Source organism: Penicillium roqueforti, assembly GCF_015533775.1.
Source record: "Penicillium roqueforti strain LCP96 04111 chromosome Unknown scaffold_44, whole genome shotgun sequence".
Classification (NCBI taxonomy): domain Eukaryota; kingdom Fungi; phylum Ascomycota; class Eurotiomycetes; order Eurotiales; family Aspergillaceae; genus Penicillium; species Penicillium roqueforti.
The window spans coordinates 38,456-57,862 of NW_024067608.1; the positions used below are offsets into that span (position 1 = coordinate 38,456).

At 51.3% G+C, this 19,407-nt stretch overlaps 7 protein-coding genes across 7 annotated transcripts; 2 read left to right on the forward strand and 5 right to left on the reverse strand.

Annotated features, from left to right (window-relative positions):
• Positions 1-56: 56 nt before the first annotated feature.
• ade1 (bifunctional aminoimidazole ribotide synthase/glycinamide ribotide synthase) lies at positions 57-2,625 on the reverse strand (the record flags this gene model as incomplete). Its single annotated transcript, XM_039077479.1, has 3 exons — positions 57-1,660; positions 1,714-2,241; positions 2,346-2,625. The coding sequence occupies 3 exons, from the start codon at positions 2,623-2,625 to the stop codon at positions 57-59; spliced, it is 2,412 nt and encodes an 803-aa protein (XP_038924726.1).
• An 856-nt stretch (positions 2,626-3,481) lies between these two features.
• On the forward strand, positions 3,482-6,420 carry LCP9604111_9247 (Pet127 family protein; the record flags this gene model as incomplete). Its single annotated transcript, XM_039077480.1, has 4 exons — positions 3,482-3,679; positions 3,737-4,448; positions 4,501-4,564; positions 4,614-6,420. The coding sequence occupies 4 exons, from the start codon at positions 3,482-3,484 to the stop codon at positions 6,418-6,420; spliced, it is 2,781 nt and encodes a 926-aa protein (XP_038924727.1).
• An 821-nt stretch (positions 6,421-7,241) lies between these two features.
• Positions 7,242-11,117, reverse strand: LCP9604111_9248 (uncharacterized protein; the record flags this gene model as incomplete). Its single annotated transcript, XM_039077481.1, has 1 exon — positions 7,242-11,117. One exon carries the CDS (start codon positions 11,115-11,117, stop codon positions 7,242-7,244), a length of 3,876 nt encoding a protein of 1,291 aa, XP_038924728.1.
• A 2,330-nt stretch (positions 11,118-13,447) lies between these two features.
• Positions 13,448-13,977, reverse strand: LCP9604111_9249 (uncharacterized protein; the record flags this gene model as incomplete). Its single annotated transcript, XM_039077482.1, has 2 exons — positions 13,448-13,819; positions 13,885-13,977. 2 exons carry the CDS (start codon positions 13,975-13,977, stop codon positions 13,448-13,450), a joined length of 465 nt encoding a protein of 154 aa, XP_038924729.1.
• A 377-nt stretch (positions 13,978-14,354) lies between these two features.
• On the forward strand, positions 14,355-15,162 carry his3 (imidazoleglycerol-phosphate dehydratase HIS3; the record flags this gene model as incomplete). The annotated part of the gene is made up of 2 exons (XM_039077484.1): positions 14,355-14,673; positions 14,747-15,162. 2 exons carry the CDS (start codon positions 14,355-14,357, stop codon positions 15,160-15,162), a joined length of 735 nt encoding a protein of 244 aa, XP_038924730.1.
• A 234-nt stretch (positions 15,163-15,396) lies between these two features.
• Positions 15,397-16,100, reverse strand: LCP9604111_9251 (uncharacterized protein; the record flags this gene model as incomplete). Its single annotated transcript, XM_039077485.1, has 2 exons — positions 15,397-15,701; positions 15,758-16,100. 2 exons carry the CDS (start codon positions 16,098-16,100, stop codon positions 15,397-15,399), a joined length of 648 nt encoding a protein of 215 aa, XP_038924731.1.
• A 913-nt stretch (positions 16,101-17,013) lies between these two features.
• Positions 17,014-18,241, reverse strand: LCP9604111_9252 (glycosyltransferase family 32 protein; the record flags this gene model as incomplete). The annotated part of the gene is made up of 4 exons (XM_039077486.1): positions 17,014-17,295; positions 17,344-17,703; positions 17,755-17,910; positions 17,963-18,241. The coding sequence occupies 4 exons, from the start codon at positions 18,239-18,241 to the stop codon at positions 17,014-17,016; spliced, it is 1,077 nt and encodes a 358-aa protein (XP_038924732.1).
• Between the last annotated feature and the right edge of the window lie 1,166 nt (positions 18,242-19,407).

Sequence of the window (19,407 nt, forward strand, 5' to 3'; positions counted from 1 at the left end):
GCATCACGCATCAACATCACCATCAATATCAAATTTTAACGTCAGGATCGTGAATATTACGCAGACCAAGACTCAAGTCCAGACAGCACACAGCCCTCTTCGCCCTTGGCACGAGCACGCAGCTCACCAACGCGGTACACAGACTCACCAGCAGCCTCGAAGGTCTGACGGATAGCAGCCTCGTGGGCGGGGTCGACGGCAATGATCATACCAACACCGCAGTTGAAGGCACGAGCCATCTCGGCAGAGGAGACGTTACCGGCACGCTGGAGCCAAGTGAAGACGGAAGGCTGGGCCCAGGTGCTGACGTCGACCTGCGCAGTGAGGGTGTCGGGGAGCATACGGGGAATGTTCTCGGTGAGACCACCGCCGGTAATGTGGGCCAGACCCTTAATGGCAGAGCCGTGGGTGTTGAGTGCGCCGAGGATGGATTTGACGTAGATGCGGGTAGGGGTGAGGAGGGCACGGCCGACGGAGACGCCGGCGTCGAGGCCGGGCATGGAGAAAGGTGCGGTGTCGGTGTAGCTCAGGCCGGCACGCTCGACGATCTTCCGGACGAGAGAGTAGCCGTTGGAGTGGGGGCCGGACGAGCCGAGGGCGAGAAGGACATCGCCAGAGCGCATGTTTTCTGTGTGCGGGAGGATGGCACGAGCGTTGTCGCCCGTGGTGTTGATAGCGCCGACGGCGGCTCCGACGGCGTCGTAGGAGTCGTCGACGAAGAGGCCGGGCATCTCAGCGGTCTCGCCGCCGATCAGGGCGCAGCCGGCTTGGACACAGCCCTCGGCAACACCGGTGACGAAGGCCGCAGCGGTGGGCACGTCAAGGTGACCGCAGGAGTAGCAGTCCAGGAAGAAGAGGGGCTCGGCACCTTGGACGACAAGGTCGTTGACGTTCATGGCGACGAGGTCGATGCCGACGGTGTCGTGGATACCAATTGCGTGGGCGATCTTGAGCTTGGTGCCGACTCCGTCAATGGCTCCGATTAGGGTGGGCGAGTGAGGGTGGTAGGCGGAGTTGGCAGCGGGTAGAGAGAAGAGGCCGCCGAAGCCGCCGATGACGGCGTCAGTGCCAGGGCGTTTGGTGCGGCGGACGGAGCTCTTGATCTGGTTGACGAGCTCGTTGCCGGCATCGATAGAGACACCGGCCTGGGCGTAGGTGAGCGAGGTGTTAGCGGTCTGGCGGAACGCGCGGTGGGCAATGTCCTTGCGGTAGAACATGTCCTCAAAGCTGATGGTCTTGATGCCTGCATAACTCTTAGCAACAGCCTCCTCAAGGGTCGCGGCGGTGGCCGTGGAGGCGATGACACGGCCCCCAGAGGTTTGCAACTCGTTGCCAGAAAGAGTTGTGCCGGCGTGGAAGATGAGGGTTCCAGCGGGTGCGGGGGCCAGAGTGATGGTCTTGCCCTTGGCATAAGCGTTGGGGTAGCCGCCGGCGACAGCAATAACGGTGGTGGAGAAGTTGGGCTCGATCTTGATCGAGACACCGTCCAGCCAGTGGTCGGCACAGGCCACCATGATCTGTGCAAGATCGGTGTCCTTGCTGAGTAGAGGCAGCAGAGTTTGGGTCTCTGGGTCTCCACCGCGGACGTTGTATTCAAGGACCTTGGGTCCGTTCTTGGTCATCATAAGACCGGTAAACAATATACCAACGAAGGGGAAACCTAGACAATGATTAGGAACATGCTTTGGGAAAGGCATTTTCGATCAAACGTACCATCCTTTCGCATTCCGTCAACGGAAGGCTGAATGATGGTCCGGTCAATCTCATCCACAACTTCTTTCGGCGCAATGCGCGTGGGCGCATAGCAGCCCATGCCACCAGTGTTGGGGCCATGGTCGCCATCGAAGATGCGCTTGTGGTCCTGCGCTGGAGGAAGCGAGCGAATAGTATAACCGTCACTGAAAGTGAGGATACTCAGCTCATCACCCTCCAAGTACTCCTCAATCACGACCTCATCGCCAGCCTTGCCGAACTGGTGGTCCAACATCATTTCCTTCAAGGCCTTGTGGGCTTCCTCTTTGGTAGTGGGGATGATCACACCCTTACCACCAGCCAGACCATCAGCCTTGATCACCACGTTGTGCGACACGGAGTCGAGGTAGCGACGTGCAGACTCGTAGTCAGAGAAGTTTCCGAACTCGGCGGTGGGGATCTGATGGCGCTGCATGAAGTCCTTGGAGAAGGTCTTGGAGCCCTCCATGCGGGCAGCAGCCTTGGAGGGACCGAAGCATCGAATACCGACTATTTTTGTGAGGCATTTTTAGAATTGTTCAAAGCGATTGGTATGCAGGAAAAAAACAACCGAAAAAAAAGAAAAAAAAAAAAGAAAGAAAAAGGTGACTCACCAGCCTGGAAATAACCCTGGATGCCATCAACGAGAGGTGCCTCGGGACCTGGTACCACGAGGTTCACCTGGTTCTTCTGTGCGAAAGCCACGAGGCCGGGGTAGTCGTCGCCCTTGACATTGGCATTGGTGATCTTGCTGTTGGTACCCAGGCCTGTGCCACCGTTTCCGGGAGCGACATAGACAATGTCGACCAAGGGGGACTCGCTCAGCTTCCAGGCGTAGGCATGCTCACGGCCACCATTGCCGACAATAAGGATGCGCAATTGTTCGGAGGCCATGGTTGGAGAAGCGTCTCGACTGTGGTGGTGTTAGCAATTAGTATAGGAACTCCGCGGGGTATTTAGTGCCCCTCAGTCAAGGGAAACCGAGTCATTGAGCAATGGAACAGGGCACACAGTTGGGAAAGACTTGATCATAAGAGAATCCACACTTGCTCACCTCACAGAGACCTGAGAAGCAACTTCCAAGGTTGTATGCGGGAATGGGAAGTTCGAAGATGTTAAACTTTCACAACTTTTTTTCTGCCCTCCGGCTGGGTGTTTCTCCGACCCCAGAATTCTACCCAGCGATCTCGGCCGGTGAGATAAAATATTCTATAGTTCTAATTAGAAGATGGATTAATGGATTTGACAGTTCAAATTTGACAGTTCAAGACTGATTTTATATGTCTTTCATTTAGTGTTAAGGGATAAGAGTGCAGGATTCTATACAATTGCGAATGTATAACTCTTGTATGTTGTACAATATAAGTCTAAGAAACATGGATTTTGTAGTCATTTAATCATATTATAGCCCGATTGAATATGAAGCATATAAAAAACAAAACAAAACCTACATCCAAACCTCCTACTGTCGTCTCATCGTTCGCACTATTCTATTTCTCCCCGATATAAAATATTGACACCTTAGGCACTTAGGCAGAAAGGCAGAAAGGCACCAAGGCAACGAGATAACAGCAAAGCGGTGACCCCCAATCTCCTGGCAGAAAAAAAACCGGAGAGGCAATTCTGAGGTTAGCCCGGTGGCTTATTGACGGAGTTTTTTTTTTTATTCTAGAATTCTTGAGTCGACAACATTTGGGGACTTCTACATTTCTATACCCTTTCCCAGATTAACTGTCGATATTTGACCTGAATGCTTCGGACTTCTTTGCGGTCTGTGTCAGGCCCTTTAAGTCGACATGTCTGTCTCTCTTGTCTGCCGCGCCCTGGCGCGCTCGGTTTGCGCCAGTTTCACCGCATATCTGCACTCCGTACCAATTCAGGTGAAATAGAGCCGAAGACCGATTCAATTGACGCGTCGACCGAACCTTCAGTGCCGCTAGCGCCCAATGTATGTCCTTCGATCCGAAGTACAACGTGAGATGAGTTTTGACAGAGTGTGCTATAGGGCCAGATCCAAGACACGAAAGATGCCGCCTCTTCCAAACCTCAAAAACCCGCGCCATTGCAACCTAAACCGAGAGAGCTCACTGCTCTAATATGGTATGGGATGTCTGCCACACAAAAGAGCAATTACAAACAGCGGCATTACCCGGCCTTCAGAGAGTTCCAGCAGTCACTTATAGCCGGGAGAGACCTTTCATTCTGGGCAGCATACAAGTTGGAACTGAGGCGGGCGAGAGCAGCACAGCGAGAGGCCGCCACGTCAGGTGCAGTATCGATAGAAGCAGCACTGGTGGAAGCAGACAAAGTCAAGGCCTTGCGGACAGCGGATATACATGCCAAACGACAAGAAAGAAGGGCCAAGGCCAAGGAGAGAAAACGCTTAGCCAATGCTAAGATTACGACAGACGGACCAGCAGATACGCCAGCGGTCAGTGAACCCAGCAAGAGCACGCTCGATTTGAAGTCCACTAGCAATGTAGTTGCCCAAATATTGGACGCCAGCTCTAAGAACGGTATTGCAAGTTCGAATGAGCCAACACCCACGCAGAAGGCGGACAAACCAGCACCCAGGCAGAAGGTGGATATTCCAGCACCCACCCCGTGGTCGGATAGGCCAGAATTCAGGGACAATGACGAAGTCCTTGATTTCATCAAAAACCACGTTATGTCTAAAGATTGCGGGTCTGTTGACTCAACGGAGCAGAGCCTAAAAGGTGAGTTTGGAACTGATATAGCTGTCGAATGTGAGCTAATCTTCCACCCAAGAGGTGCGTGTCTCCGTGCCTCCTGTCCCACGCGTCGCCTTTGGTCTCGACCGAGTGCTTTTCAAGTGAGTTGCTAAGTCTCCTACCAATGATCGATATACTAAAAGCAGACAGTCCTGGTGTCTACCAGCTACGTGACCCTCGGTCTTTAGTCTTCAATTTCGACCCCTACCTGGACCAGATCATGCCCGTGACGGAATTTGACTTCAGTGCCTTGAAGCCATATATCACCTCCTCACAAGATGAGACAGCTTGCGAAATCACCAAGAAAAATAAGAAGAAGTACTACGGCTCGTCATCGAGCATGACTTCAGTTCTCGCTCATTTCCATTATCTTCTGTCCGCGTGGCGGCCTGTCGATACTAGCAAAATTAGTCGGGGTTTCGATGACCCTCTGAGGACGTTCACCCGTCTCCTTCGAGCGCCGACTGCTATGTTCCTCCGTTATAAGGAAGAGGAGGATATTTACGCCATTGATGCGGACAAGGAATACGACCACGCTAATATTCTTATGAATCTGGGCAAGTCAATGGAGAAGCAACTCACGATGCCAAAGGATCAGTTTGAGCGCTACCGCCGCAGTGATGCGAACAAGATCACTGCCGAGGAAGAAGCAAACACTCCGGAGTCCTACCACTACAGCACCCTCGGCAAATTCCTCATGCGATCGCAGCTCGACGCCTACGATCCCAGACTTCCAGGCACTGGCATGTTCGACTTGAAAACCCGTGCGGTAGTTTCAATCCGCATGGAATCCACGGAGCACGAGCGCGGGATGGGCTACGAGATCCGACGCCGCTATGGCAAGTGGGAGTCTTACGAACGCGAATACTTCGATATGATCCGCGCCGCCTTCCTCAAGTATTCCCTGCAGGTGCGCGTTGGCCGCATGGACGGCATCTTTGTCGCGTATCACAACATCGAGCGCATCTTCGGCTTCCAATACATCCCTCTCGACGAGATGGATCAGGCTTTGCACGGCACGCCTAACACCTGCCTTGGCGACAAAGAATTCGAACTAAGTCTCGGCCTGTGGGAGAAGATCCTGGACAAGGCCACGAAGAAGTTCCCCAAGAAGTCCCTGCGTTTCCACTTCGAGGCCCGCGAGGGTAACCCCCCCTACATGTTGATCGTCGCGCAGCCCGTCACGGACGAGCAAATCGAGGCCATTCAGACAAAGAACAAAGCCCACATCGACGCCATCCAGGACCGCATTCTCAACCCAGACCAATACATCGACGGCCATATCCCAGAGACAGCCGTGGAGGCCGACGAAGACGAACCCCTCTATCCAGAAGAGGAGTCAGTCGAAAAGGACTTCCTGTTCCCAGGAGAGGAGTCACTCGAACCCGAACCTACCTATTCAGAGGTGGACTCGACGGAATCAAGTCTACAGGACGCTCCCCCAGTAGAATCCCTGGCCGACGAGCTCTTCCCGAAAGAGGCCGGCGAGGAAGAATCCGACGCCAAAGCCGAAGAAGCCGAAGCCGAGGCATTAGAATACAAGCCCCTGTTCGAGCTGCCCGCCGAACCCAAACGCCCGAAACCAACCAAGAGCGTACCCAGACGCACCCCCCCCCACATCGGCGACTTCGACGAGGACATTCTAGGCATGACGCTCATCGTGAACAACAAGGTGAATGGCGTTCCGGTGCAGCGGCCGACGTGGTTCACGGCGTCCGACAGGTGGACGATTGACTACGAGCTCAACGAGCTCAGTGTGGAAGAGAGCAACCATATTCTGGCTGCGATCAAGCATCGTCGCAATGTGGCGTTGAAGAAGAACGTGCAGGATCATGATGCTGGTTTCTTCGCGATTTTGAAAAAGATCACTGAGAAAGGACGTGTTTGGCGGAAGAAGATGGATCAGAAGGATCGTGAGCGTGGGCTTCTTGTTTATAAAGATTCTTGTGATATGTGAGGTTCGACTAGGTATCTGGGAGAGGATACTTGGAGGTGGTGAGATGGGAATCCGTTTTGTATAGTATCAGATTTAATCTTCTCCCATTTGTATTGTATTTCGATTGGGCTTAGATATACATCCGTGGCGTTGCTTTTTATATAGATTGAACGCGTTTTCGTGGGATGTTTATCAATTTTATGCATATATAGAAATGGTTGTGTTTTATAGCCTCCAATTCACTTAAACTACTCAGTCTTCGAGACTAGGAAATCAAACAGAAAGGAACAATAGTGTTTCATGCCTATCCAAACAGTATTCAATCCTCGCTCTAGAGAGGAACAACCGCATAGAAAACAACACAATAAAATATCAAACAGCCCAAGCCCCAGACCCAATAAACATTAGCCATGGATTCACGCATGAGCGTCACTAACCCACAAAATGAGGACGCTTTCCAATAAGAGCAATAAAACAAAGAACAAAATGTCAAGGACACGATAAGATGAATAGGAAGATGTTGGCACAGAATGAGAATGGAAATGAGGAAATGAATATGGAACGCCCGGAGAATGCGGTCTTGTAAAAAAAAATGCAACGCCAGGGTATCAGTGCCAACTGGCCGGTTTGGAGAAATGGGAATTCGGATGGGGTTGGGTTGATTTATGAGTTATGAGTTAATAAGATAAAAATGTTTCACAGGGAAGGGTATATCAGCGAAACCTGGGTGTGGTTCGTCGTATATATACCGAGCCAGGCTTCGTTTCGGTTCGTGTTGGGTGAGGTGTGGAGGATTCTGTACAGGTAGTTGTGTTGGTGAGGGTGAGGGTGTAAGGAAGGCTCTAGAGACCTCCCAAGTCAAGCTTCGGAGGTGTCCAGTCTAGCTGAGGCGGCTTGTCGTCGCTGACACAAACAGGTGAGGGGCGCACTGCATCCGCACGGCGACGTTCCCTCAACGCGGTGCCGCTGAGGAAGCCTCTTAGGGTAGACGAGGCGACGCCATATGCGCTTCGTGTACTGCCGGCGCTGAACGAGGCAGTACTGGAAGAACTGCGTCCACTGCGCACGCTCTCTGCTTTCTTAACTGCTGGGGGCACGGCTGGAACCGGGAGAGCTAGGAGAGAGGCCGAAGAACTATGACTGGATGGAGTGAAGTGTGCAGCAGCGGCGGTATGAGGGCGACGTGTATTGGATGAAATGCGTCTTGTTTGGAAGGAGGTGGACTCGATGTACGACGAGGACTGGGATGGGGTGTCGGATGCCTCTGAAAGTCGGATGACAGCAGGAGGCTCGTCTAGCAGCGACGGCGTTCGAATCTCATCTGCCGACACGGACACGTCGAATTTGAAATTGTCAAACATCGTGCTCAGGCTCGCCGCTGTTGCAGGTCGTCCAATGCTGGCGGAATCATCATCAATTTCCTCAATCCCATGGGCAATGTTGTAGTTACGGAGGAGATATCGATTGAGCCGAGAGACTTCGGTGTCCCATCTCTCGTTTAGAGACTGCAAGACTAGTTCAACGTTGTGGTTGGCGAATGGTGAGTTTTCCAATGCTGAGGCGACACTAGGCGGCGGCGCTTTGCTCAGTCTGTGTCCTTGCCCCCCTTGGCCAACGGTCATCGCTGCATACAGAGAACGACGGACCGAGTGGCCGGAACTTTGGTTGCCGTTGCTGGCCTCCCATCGGACATTATCAACCTCTCGGCGTACTTTGTCCAGGGACAGGACTCGGTCCCGGTCCATGCAGGAGAGAGTGAGAAGGGAGCGGTTGCACCGAAGGCCGTTAACCAAGACCGTAAAGGACTGCAGATTGATATCATTGTTCTCACAATGTACTTCACGTAGTGTATCATTCTCCTCTAAGACGGAGGCAAGGGTATTTGCACCTTGAAGACCGAGTTTCTGGTGTTCAATTCTCAGGACCTTTAGAGATGTGTTCTTCTTCAGGCCAGTCAGTGCAAGATTAAGACCAATGCCGAAGCGTGCAACATCAAGGTGCGCGTTATCACCGCTAATGTCCAAAGCCTCAAGAGTCTCATTCTCCTCCAGCATCACTTGCAACGATCGGCAAGTCTCAGGACTAGCATCGTATGGGAGGGAAGCCTTTGAAATATCCAAAAATTTGAGAGTGCTGTTCTTTCGAAGTGAATCCACCAGCTCACGGAAATGGTCTTCTTTCTTGAAATCAATCATACGCATTGACAGATGCGAGGGGGTCTGATTGTTCGCAATAGCATTGAACACGTGAGAACAGCCGTTGTCAATGCGGTTCTCATTGACATGCAGATGGAGACTGCGCGGGGAATCAGGTTCACTAGACATCGACTGCATAAACATAGCCACATCCTCTCCGGTCAGACCACACTGATCAAGACGAAGCACACGAAGGTTTCGAGAGCGATCGCTAGCCAGGTAAGTAGCAATGGCATCCACGGTCTCGCGGTTCAAAACCGTCCGACTGAGAGCCAGCTCTTCGAGTCGCCAGTTGAACAGCATTTCGGCCGTGATGAGAGGGTCGGTGCCAGAGGTCCGTGATATGCGAGATAAGTTGATTTTACGGATTTGTCCAAAATAGCCAATGTATTGCTGGAGGACATCGGGATTCAATCGGCCCTGCACGCCTGATATGTTGATCGCCTCAAGTGTCGATTCTTGTGCGACGATAGTCGACAGAAGAAGATCTAGGTCATGCACGGATAATCCACAGTCTCCAACTTCTAGAGCGCGCAGGTGACTACGCCTTTGCGAAGCCGCATCGACAAGATAGTCCAAATCGGACTCACCTAGCTTGATACCGTTAAGCACAACCCAGTCCACGCTAGTCAGTTCTCGGCGACAGACGGGGAAGATCGCTTCTGGAATCCCACAGCCTGGATCACGAGTACCCTTGTCCAGAGTTGGTGTCGGGATCCGTGTAAGGCAGTAAGAGAAGTCGAGTCGGCGAAGCCATTTGCTCTTCAGAGCTAAAGCTCGCACCTCTTGCGAGAGGACAGTTAGATTTGTCTGGCCTGGAATATGCACGGAGGCGCCTCCTCGGTCGAGATGGACGTCGGAGTCCACCCCATGAATATCACGAAGGCCCTGCAATGCATCCAGATTGACCCCGCGGAACGAGATTGACCGGAAGAATTCATTATAGCGAAGTGCGCGCATGACAGCAATGAGTTCTAAAGCGTTGTACCGCGGGGTTTTCGGGGAAGCAGGCTTCAGCAGACGGAAGCATGGAGCATCCTCGCATTCCTGGTCGATTGTATATCGTATATTTGATGTGTCGATGTCATAACTGGCAGAGTAGGCGACCAAGGTTCGGTCGAAGCATCCATAATCTTCATCTAAAGCAACAGGCGGGAAATTGTCGTCATTTTGCAGTTCTTTCGGAACCACGAATTCGTATGGCTGTCGTACCCACAATGGGCGAAGGTATTCAGTGTGTTGTCGGATCCAACATGCGATTTCAACGGAATGAACAGAGGCCAAAAAGACATTGAATGATTTCTTGAGAGGAATCCTAAAGATCAGATGCAGGCTGTCGTCACCGTACTCCATCGACAAACCAGTCAGGTTCATCAGACCAAATGAAGTACCGGCCTCCCAGTCTGACAGAGATACGACCGATGATCGATTGGTGGTCTTCTGCATGGGCAGCAGATGCAGCTTATGTGCGCCAATGGCGAGATAGCAGCCCGTGGGCGACAGCTTCGTCAGGTCATCCGAGGAAGAGCGGGTGATTGACTTGCTGGACGCGATTTGAATGACACGGAACATGCGGAACACCTCTGGGTCGTAATCTCGCTCGTGCTCAAGCATACGGGTTACATACTCAATCGATCCCTTGCTAAATGGCATTGGACAATTTGCTCTAGCCATCTGCGCGGCTTGACGGATGCCCACCATCCAAAGGTTTAATTCTTGCAAATCAGATGTCTGCATTTGCACCAATGTGGCTTTGTTTGTGCGCTCGTCGAGATAGGCCACTTCGACCGATGGTGACAATCGTGCATCTTCCAACATGTAGACTGCGATTATGCTGTTTAGTGGGATTCCGGCAGTTGAATCGCCAGAGGCCATGAATTGCATATCCTGCAGAGAACTGACTGAAGCCACCGATTGGCGATGGGAAGGCGCAGGTCGGGTATAAGAAGCGGGAATACAAGCAAAGACATCGGCGGCTTTGCCTTGATTCTTAAAGCGAATGAGGTGGGTATCCGTCAGGACCAGGTAATGACTCTTCTTCCTCCACATGCCTCCAGTCGTCTGAACTTCCCCGTGGTGGAGGATTGCAGATGACCAAATCCCATTTCGGGGAGTGGCCATGCTTTGCTCGTCCATCATCGAGCCGACGGACGGACTCATCGTTTCATCGTCTTCCCATGAGTGCAATGACCTCAGAGAACCAAAAACCGAGGTGCGCTTCTTCTGCATCGACTTCCTCCGCGGACGAGGGGTTTCCATGACCGGTGTGGATGGTATGCCGACGGGGGTGTCGGAGCCTGCCGTCCCAGGGCGGCGGTTATTCGATCCATCGGACGCTCTGTTCGGACTATGAGACCGGCCGAAGAAGCTAGAATTCCGCCGGCCTTTCTTATCCCGGGTCAAGGTATCATCCGAGGGTGTTCGGGTGTGGATCGCAGGTCGGAGGGGGGTGGATAGTGTGAGGGATGGACTGAACACGCTCAGGCTCTTTCTTCGTTGTCGTTTGCCGATCATTTCAGCCATGTCTGGTGCGGTAGGGCGGACTAGTGGTACAGAAGCAGGGGGAGTTGCGTAAGGTGGAAGAGTAGCGCGAGTGCTAGGTACTGAGAAAGGAAGCTTATCTCGACGACCTCAACGTCGTTCGTACTAGGGATCAATTAGCCGTGTGAAGGGTCATGACGGGGGAATAACGCGAGGAGGGAGGGAGCGGAGCAAATGAGGGGGAAGGTAGCACATACTATAGATCGTCACAGCGCCATGAGAAGCAATTAGCATACAATTGCTAAGATGGGAAACTGTTCCCTATATCTAAGCGCAGACAACAGGAACCTGTCAACAATGTTGAATGCGGTGATGGTTGCGGAAGGGGGGAATCCACAATATGCACAGGATCTAATGTGATTTGATATCTTCACATAAGAAGGAGGCCAAATTGAATGCGTCAAATGAAAACAGCAGAATCCACTAGAGGGATAGTCGGAAAAGATGGAAAAAGGAGGAAATAGAGGGAATCGAGGATGGACGGATGCAGTCAGGTCCAACTGTATCAACTGGAGATGTTTCAGTTGTGGCTTTTTTTTCTTCTCTAGGGTTTTTAATTTATTTTTTAATTTATCTTCTTCTTTTACTTTCAGAGATCGCTTATTTATATCTTGAAATCTGAGGTGGCGCCGAAAAGGACCGTCAGAAGGCCGTGCGAAGGGGGGAAACTTGGATGCCTGAGGTTTGAGGTGTCGATGTCTGGACCAGCCTGTTGAGCCGGCAGAAAATAGAACCTGGATTACTTGATAGAGACCATACAAGCAAAGTACCTAACCCTAGGACCTTTGAAATAGACAGATAGATTCAATGGCAGGGAATGGGTGAATATAGAGACTTTTAGAGTGGGAATAGCTTCAATTCCAATGATATCTACATACAGTGTCGAAAGCGGTCTGGATCAGGCATAATCCAGGCATCAACCCAAACAACATGGCATCCGACCTGATAGTGAACCTTACAACCGCTGATCTGAATGAACTTCGTCACCGATGACGCCAAGGTGTCTGGGGATATCCCCCCTGATTGCCATTGTGATCTCCCTTTCACGTGGGCCCGAGAGATTAATACCCCTTCGGAAGCAGTATCGTGGAGTGCCATAGTCGCCGATCATTCCTTTAGGGGTGGATCCGGAGATTGAACCTATGATGCTATGTTGTCAATTGAGTGTAGATCGTATAGGGGGATGAACGATGAACGATGACCGGAGGACGGGGTATAGTTCATACTCCGTACAAACGTAGCTTTCAGGGTTGTTCTGGAGTACAAAGACCAATTAATATGTCGAGGAGTCCAATTAGTCTAATGCAATCAATCCCTGTAGTTCCGACTATATCGGCACTATCAAGCCTAGTGCAACGCCTCTTACGTGCTCTTCGTACTAGAGATGTACTAGAGCATCGGAGGCCAAGCCTACGGACATCATCTTTCTAAAGCTAGTATAGTTCGGCCCTACAACAGCCCAGTCATACAGCGTATAACTATTAGACGGTTGATAGTTCACATTAGTACATTGGCTGCCTTGCTAGGTGGAATCATTCAATACCCCGTAATAATTGAGCTTGGTATTCGACATATGACAGCCCGAACGACCCGGGATGCTCATGATGTAGTTTGTACTGGTCATCCTCACCATGTTCATCCGCGTAGAACCGGGTGGCTTCGATTATTCCCGGATTTCGGGCCCAGAGCCTTCTGGGGCTGGGTGATTCCCTATTTGTCCGGCTTGTGCCCTAACAAGGGTCTACACCTGCTACGAGTCTGGGAAGGCTAGAGTCATCCTAATCTGTTCGGAACCCCAACTAAGCTGGGTGTTCTACGGTAGAAGAGCAATGCGCAGTAGAAACAGACCGAGCGAAGATGACGAGCTAGAAGCGATAAATCAAGATACATAGCCTGACTCTGAAGAGGTCATGCAATACGCTCTGACTGGTGATAGCAAGGTCGACTTACTTTCAACATTGCGCATGTGGCTTTTACAGGCTTTCAAGAGCAATCTAGATTTTCTATAGAATGCACAAGTTCCCTACGCTCATTTGTCTGGTTGTCCAAGACCGCGCCACGTGATCATGTTCAATCCTCCGTCGGCCTACGGTGAGTAACTCTGACGAGGGCTACAAAGTATTCGCCTCAATCCTGTGAGACCGTGCAGGTTTGGAAAACGACCGAGAAATGAGATTCAGCTCATCCGAGTTCCGCCCAAGCGGCGGATGTATTGTGTCCGGTGGAAAGTTCACGTTCCAAGTTCCATCCAAACCAAGTCTACATCGTTGCAAAACCTAGTGGATGTCTCCAAATCTTTACAACATATAAGATTACCGACGATGCCCTTCCGCACGTTCAGCCTCCAGTCGCTCCGTGCGTTTAATCCGTCTCAGCAGCTCGATATACTCGGTCACGCGTTTCTCCTGCCAGATACAACCACCCAGCGTCATAGCCACGACCTGCAAAAAGACCTTGAACTGCGGCGTCAGACCACGGTAGACACGGGACCCCGGGGATATCCAGCTTGAGAAGCCCTCTATGGGGCGGTGGAAGAGTCGTGAGCGGAGGTAGTCGCGGGAGAATATGTTAGGGCGTGGACGGGGTTGTGTCGGGGCATATGCGACGGGTGGACTTGGCGCGGAGAAGACGAAGGGGTGGGGCAGGATAAGGATCATATGAGCCAAGATGGACACGGAGCCAAACTTGAGGGTATTAGTGATTGCTCTGGGAGTTCACGGAGAGACGAATTGGAGGTCCGGTTGCTTACGCGGAGCGCGCCGGTCAGGAAGCCTTGGGCGGCTACCCAGGTGATTTCCTCTGGGGGTTCGACATCGCCCCTGTGGTTAGATGGTGGTGGCATTCTGGTATGTCCGTTGTAAGTGTACGGCCCAGAGGGAATGAATTTAGATGGGAGTCGGTCTTATCGAGGCCGAGTGCGACGATAAACAAAGTAAAGCAAAGTAGACAATGCCGAAGAAGATATGTGTTTCAAATCCCGAAGACAATATAAAGAATCATCGATCTCCAGAAAGTCAGAATAAAAACCTGGACCAGCCAGTGTCATAAACCTGCCAACCTCAGGTCGTCCATTCCCTCCATACTGAAGCGCGGATCAACGATTCTCCCGCGAACGAGTCAGACAAAAAAGAAATCCGATTATCTCCCACCTGGGCATCTACCAAACACCGACTCTCTCCAATTTGCCAATTCGCCCTACACCAAATCCCTAAACCCACAATGTCGCTCCCGGCGCGCACAGCGACCATCTCCCGGTCCACCAACGAGACCAAAATCCAAATCTCGCTCTCGCTAGACGGCGGCGTCCTCCCACCCTACGAACCATCAGCCCACTTCCCCGCCCCAACAGACCCCAAAGAAGCCGAGGCCTCCAAGAAAGGCATCGTGCCACCCAAGGACGCCGGCCATGCGACGCAATTCACCCCGACGCAGCAGATCACCATCAGCACGGGCATCGGGTTCCTGGACCACATGCTGCACGCGCTGGCGAAGCACGGCGGGATGAGTCTTGCAGTTCGGGCGAAGGGTGATTTATACAGTGAGTTCATACACAGGATACTATACTACAATATGGAATGATAATGACAATGGCAATGCTAACAAATCCCCAGTCGACGACCACCACACAACAGAAGACACCTTCCTCGCACTAGGCGAAGCCTTCACAGCAGCACTCGGCGCACGACAATCCCTCGAGCGATTCGGCCGCGGCGACGCGCCTCTCGACGAGGCGCTCTCGTGGGCGGTCATTGACCTCTCCAGTCGGCCGTGGGCGGTTATCAACCTTGGCTTCCGGCGCGAGAAGATCGGCGACTTGAGCACGGAGATGATCACGCATGGTCTGCAGAGCTTTGCGCAGGCAGCGGGCGTGACGCTGCATGTTGGTTGCACTTATGGTGATAATGACCACCACCGCGCGGAGAGTGCGTTCAAGGCGCTTGCTGTTGCTATTCGCACGGCCTGTAAGCGTAGGGTTGCGGGTGATGTTGGTGCGGGTGATGTTGTTAGTACCAAGGGTGTTTTGTAGTTTGGATATTAAAATTGTGTAATGAATGAGATGAATGAGATAGATGTACTCCGTACAAGGTGGTCTACTGTTACTGTTACTTAGTACCATTATAGAGGTGCCATGAAAAGAACTTCATTTATATTCTATGCCATTCCTATTCCCATAATCCATAATCATCATAAGCACAGTCAAGACTCAACACAGTCAACAGCGAAGAACCAGCTCCGAGCCACAAATCAAACCAACCACAATCTAAACACCAATAGCCTTAACAGCCCTCTCCCAATACTCCTTCCTCTCATCCGTAACCGAAGTCCCCACACAATCAGAGATAAACCGCTGCCACCCAGTCTCAGAACCATCAGCCAGCGCAGCCCGCACCTCCTTCGAGCACTGCGTGGTCAAGAACCAAGCACCAGAGCCGAAGTCCGTCGCACCGTCGTTGCGCAAGAGATCAAGGAGCTCAGCGGGACCGTTAACGGTAGCGAGTTTATCTTTGAGTGCAGGCAGGGACGCGGCGTATTTCTTGTTGAAGGATGGGGATTGCATGTTCCGTGCTGAAGGATATGGTTAGTATTTATGTTAGATGTAAGGTTAGACAGATAAAACTCACTACCCTGCCCAGCAACACCCGGGAAATGATTCTTATTATATTTGAAATCGCCGCTTTCGAACGCCATCAGGCTGATTACGGCGGCTTGCTCGGCTTTCGAGGTTACTTTGTACGTGTCGAAGGACTGGGAGGTGAACTTTGCGGCTTGTTTTGCCGTGGCGCATTCGCCTGCTGCTGGGGCGTCGGTGCAGGATTTCGAGGAGGGGGCGATGGTGACGAGTTGGGATTCGGTTAGGGCTGCGTTGTTGCGGTTGCGGGTGAAGAGGGTGGTTGGGAGGGGTGTTGCGGTTGTTTGGATGGTGAGGGTTAGGGTTAGAGTGAGGAGGAGGGTTTGGAGGTGCATTTTTGAGGTTATAGTAGTAAAGAAGAACGGCGATATCGTGTAGGGATTGAATGTCAAAGTCAAGAGTCAGATGGATGGCTGTTATAGGATGATATAGAAATGATGTTGGTGCTGTGTAGAGAGCAGCACAGCAGATTATCTTTATAAGTCCTCGAACATGTCAGGCATGAAAGAAGGGCTTGCATTGTCCGAGGCAGCTGGGACATACAAAGGGGAGGCGGAGGGAGTACATTGTAGGGTAGACGCGGAGAATGCGAGATGTGGACTGAAGTATGTTAGTTAGATCAAGGAAAACACCAAAAATGGGATGCTCAAACAATGGACGTGTTACATAGTACACTATTTTTAAAAAAATGTCCAAGCCCAGACGTGATAGGTTCACCTGAAAAGCTTAGAGGTGGCGATTCAAGGCACGGTGTTGTCATTGGAGAACTTAGGGTTTCAGGATTGCGGGTTGAGGTTTCAAGACATGATTGCACGGACTGTTCTAGTGCTATACTTAAATTTTATACTTGGAATAGTCCAAAGTATTTCGAGTCATCATTTTTCCGGAGATATCCGAATCCGGCATAGAGGCATGTCCATATATTCCACTGTCTCCCGAGAAGCGAATCCAAGTTGTTTACAAATCAATAGACAGAAAAAAAAAAGGGGGACAGTGAAATGGAACCGAGTGATAGACAAGGTCTCGCACATGTCCAAAAGCAAACCCAAGTGCTCCAGGTGAGCATTCAATCCAGGATCCCGTCACAGGATTGAGACACCATGCATAACGCGCTCCTAAACACAGAAAGAAAGAGCAAAAGTTGTACAATAAATGCTGATGCAGAGATCATATCCGGCCGTGTCGTTACAGACAAATACACAGGCTGTAAAATGGCAAGTTGCGAGTTGAGAAGTAATCTCTAGATCTCTAGTCATCGCGACGTTCGAGTTCGTACGAGGTCTCTGTGACCCCGCCGGACTCTTCGTCTTCTTTGAAGCTGACCCGTCGCAGGAGGGTCGGGACTGAAAGTCGCGAGCGGCGTGTTGGCGACGTCGAGAGTCGCGGTGGGATGCCTGATACTTTGGAGTAGCGGTAGCGGTACTTGGCTCCTAGGAGCATGACACGTCCGTAGCTCCACCAGAGGCAGAACCCGACGATTCCAGCAAGGAGGAAGCCGCAGATAGTGAGGAAGACCCAGTGTTCACCCATCTGTGAGAGATTAGCATTGTTCGATAATAATATCAGACTGTCACTTACCCAGAAGATCAGATGCGCATCCTTGCCGTGCCAGCTGTTACCCCGGTGGTGGGTGAAGAAGCTCCAAGAGAATTTGTTGTACTCATCCTGCATGAGGATGCGCACGCGCCCAGCTTCGCTCGGCCCATCGCGCATGTACTCTTTCCAGATGACCGACAAGAACAACGGTCCGGTTGAGTACATGACCGTGATGTAGGGGAGGAGCCAGTGACGATCGTACTTTTGCAGCTCTTCGATGGTACGGAGGAAGAATGGGTGCTGGGGTACTGAGCCCATGGCATCATTGGAGATACCGGTTGGGGCCGTACGGCGTACCCAGGCGGGATAAGCCAGGAGAGGATCCAAGCGACGGTTGCAGCCCTGTTTGATGTTAGAATGGAATACCATGGTCTTCCGGGTAGGTATACTTACGTCGTCCAGGTCAATGTATGTTCCACCGTAGTGCGCGAGAATGAAGTATCGGATAGTATCGGCGCGTTGAATAGGGTAACTGTAGCCATCGAATGTGTCCAAGAACCAGGGGTATTCGGCGGCAATGAACTCTCGCGACTTTTCGTTTGTCCAGAGCTAATGACAGAGGGTCAGCTTGGATCCGACGGATCAAAGGGCATGCACGTACAATATATTCATAGTCCGGGTGCAAGTCAATGCAACTCTGCTGAGCTCCTACCCAGACCTCTGGGATGGTCTCATTCTTGTATGTTTGGTGAATGATCTTTGGAATGATCTGGGGGCGATGCTCGATCAGGCTGGAATTTGGCGAGGGCAGCTCCGCGCGGTGGATGGCGTCGGCCGCGGCATCCTCGACTAGTAGTGCCAGTAGGGTCGAGACACTCCGGACGAGCAAGGAGAGGATGATGAGGTTGACGAGAAGGAAGATAACGAGACCGCGCCGCATGGTGAAGGTTTAAGGATCGAATAGGAGAAGCGCGATAGCCAATTGAAGCCCCAAAAGGGTAGTCGTTAGGGTCGTATTAAGGTTGTTTCACATACCCCTCAGGCCGTAGTTAGGTCAAAGTACGGGAAATGCAAGTCATAAGATGGTAATAGACAAAGGAGGGAGAAAAGAGTATTTAAAGAAAGGGGAGGCTAGTTCGATAATAAGGAGTGACGGGGAGTGGGGAGACTAAAAGCTAAAGAGGGAAAGGAGAGACCCTCAGCGTTTAAAAATCGAAATTGGAGGCGAAAAAGGAAAAAAAGGATTGGGAGGTGAAGGGAAAGTAATACGGGGAAGGGACAAAAGGTGTTGAGAACATTACGAGGCTGAGCACGAGAGGGGTGGCTGTGGTTCCAAGATTGAGCGGCTGGGAGGGGATGTGATTGGCGCGTTGGCCATGGGGCAATTAAGGGGAATTGATTAACCTTTTAATTTATTTATGGATATTTCAACTTACAGTACTGTGTATTCCTGAGTTGGATTGATTATTTCCGTCGGATGTGAATTGGCTCAATTATATGTGTAGGATATATTGGATATACAGTATACACAACTACGTCGTTTATATATAACTGCAATTGCTTCCCTTGGCGCCATGAATGTCGCTAAAATAATTAACTTTGAGGACTCGTCACCGTACCGTAAATAAATTACCGTGGGGAAAATCCCCACGCCAACGTGAGCACCGTGTACTGCACTAGTCCTATTTAGGCATGTCCTCGACCGTACCTTTCTCGACCTCGGGAGGCTAGTGGTAGTTGGCATGTGCTCTAGTCCCGACTTCTCTGCCTAGGCATTATGCAGTTAGCAGTGATGGAGCAGAGTTTGACTACAACGGCACTATTCCAGATTGATCTTGGTATAATAATGTATGTACATAGCAATACAAATGTATCATAATCTCCAATTGTATGTATTTCGCTACCCGCCACATATGCACCCATGTGGCGGGGAATACTCCGTACACACATAGGCCCTTGGATCCCGATTTATTTATGACGCTATCTCTCACGCGGCCGATTCAATCAATCCAATCCATGAAACAAAGAACCAGCCTCGGACGCCTTGGCCACGACTTGGCCACCGCGTGGCCACACTCGAGGTAGGAATTGGCACCGATTTGCCAA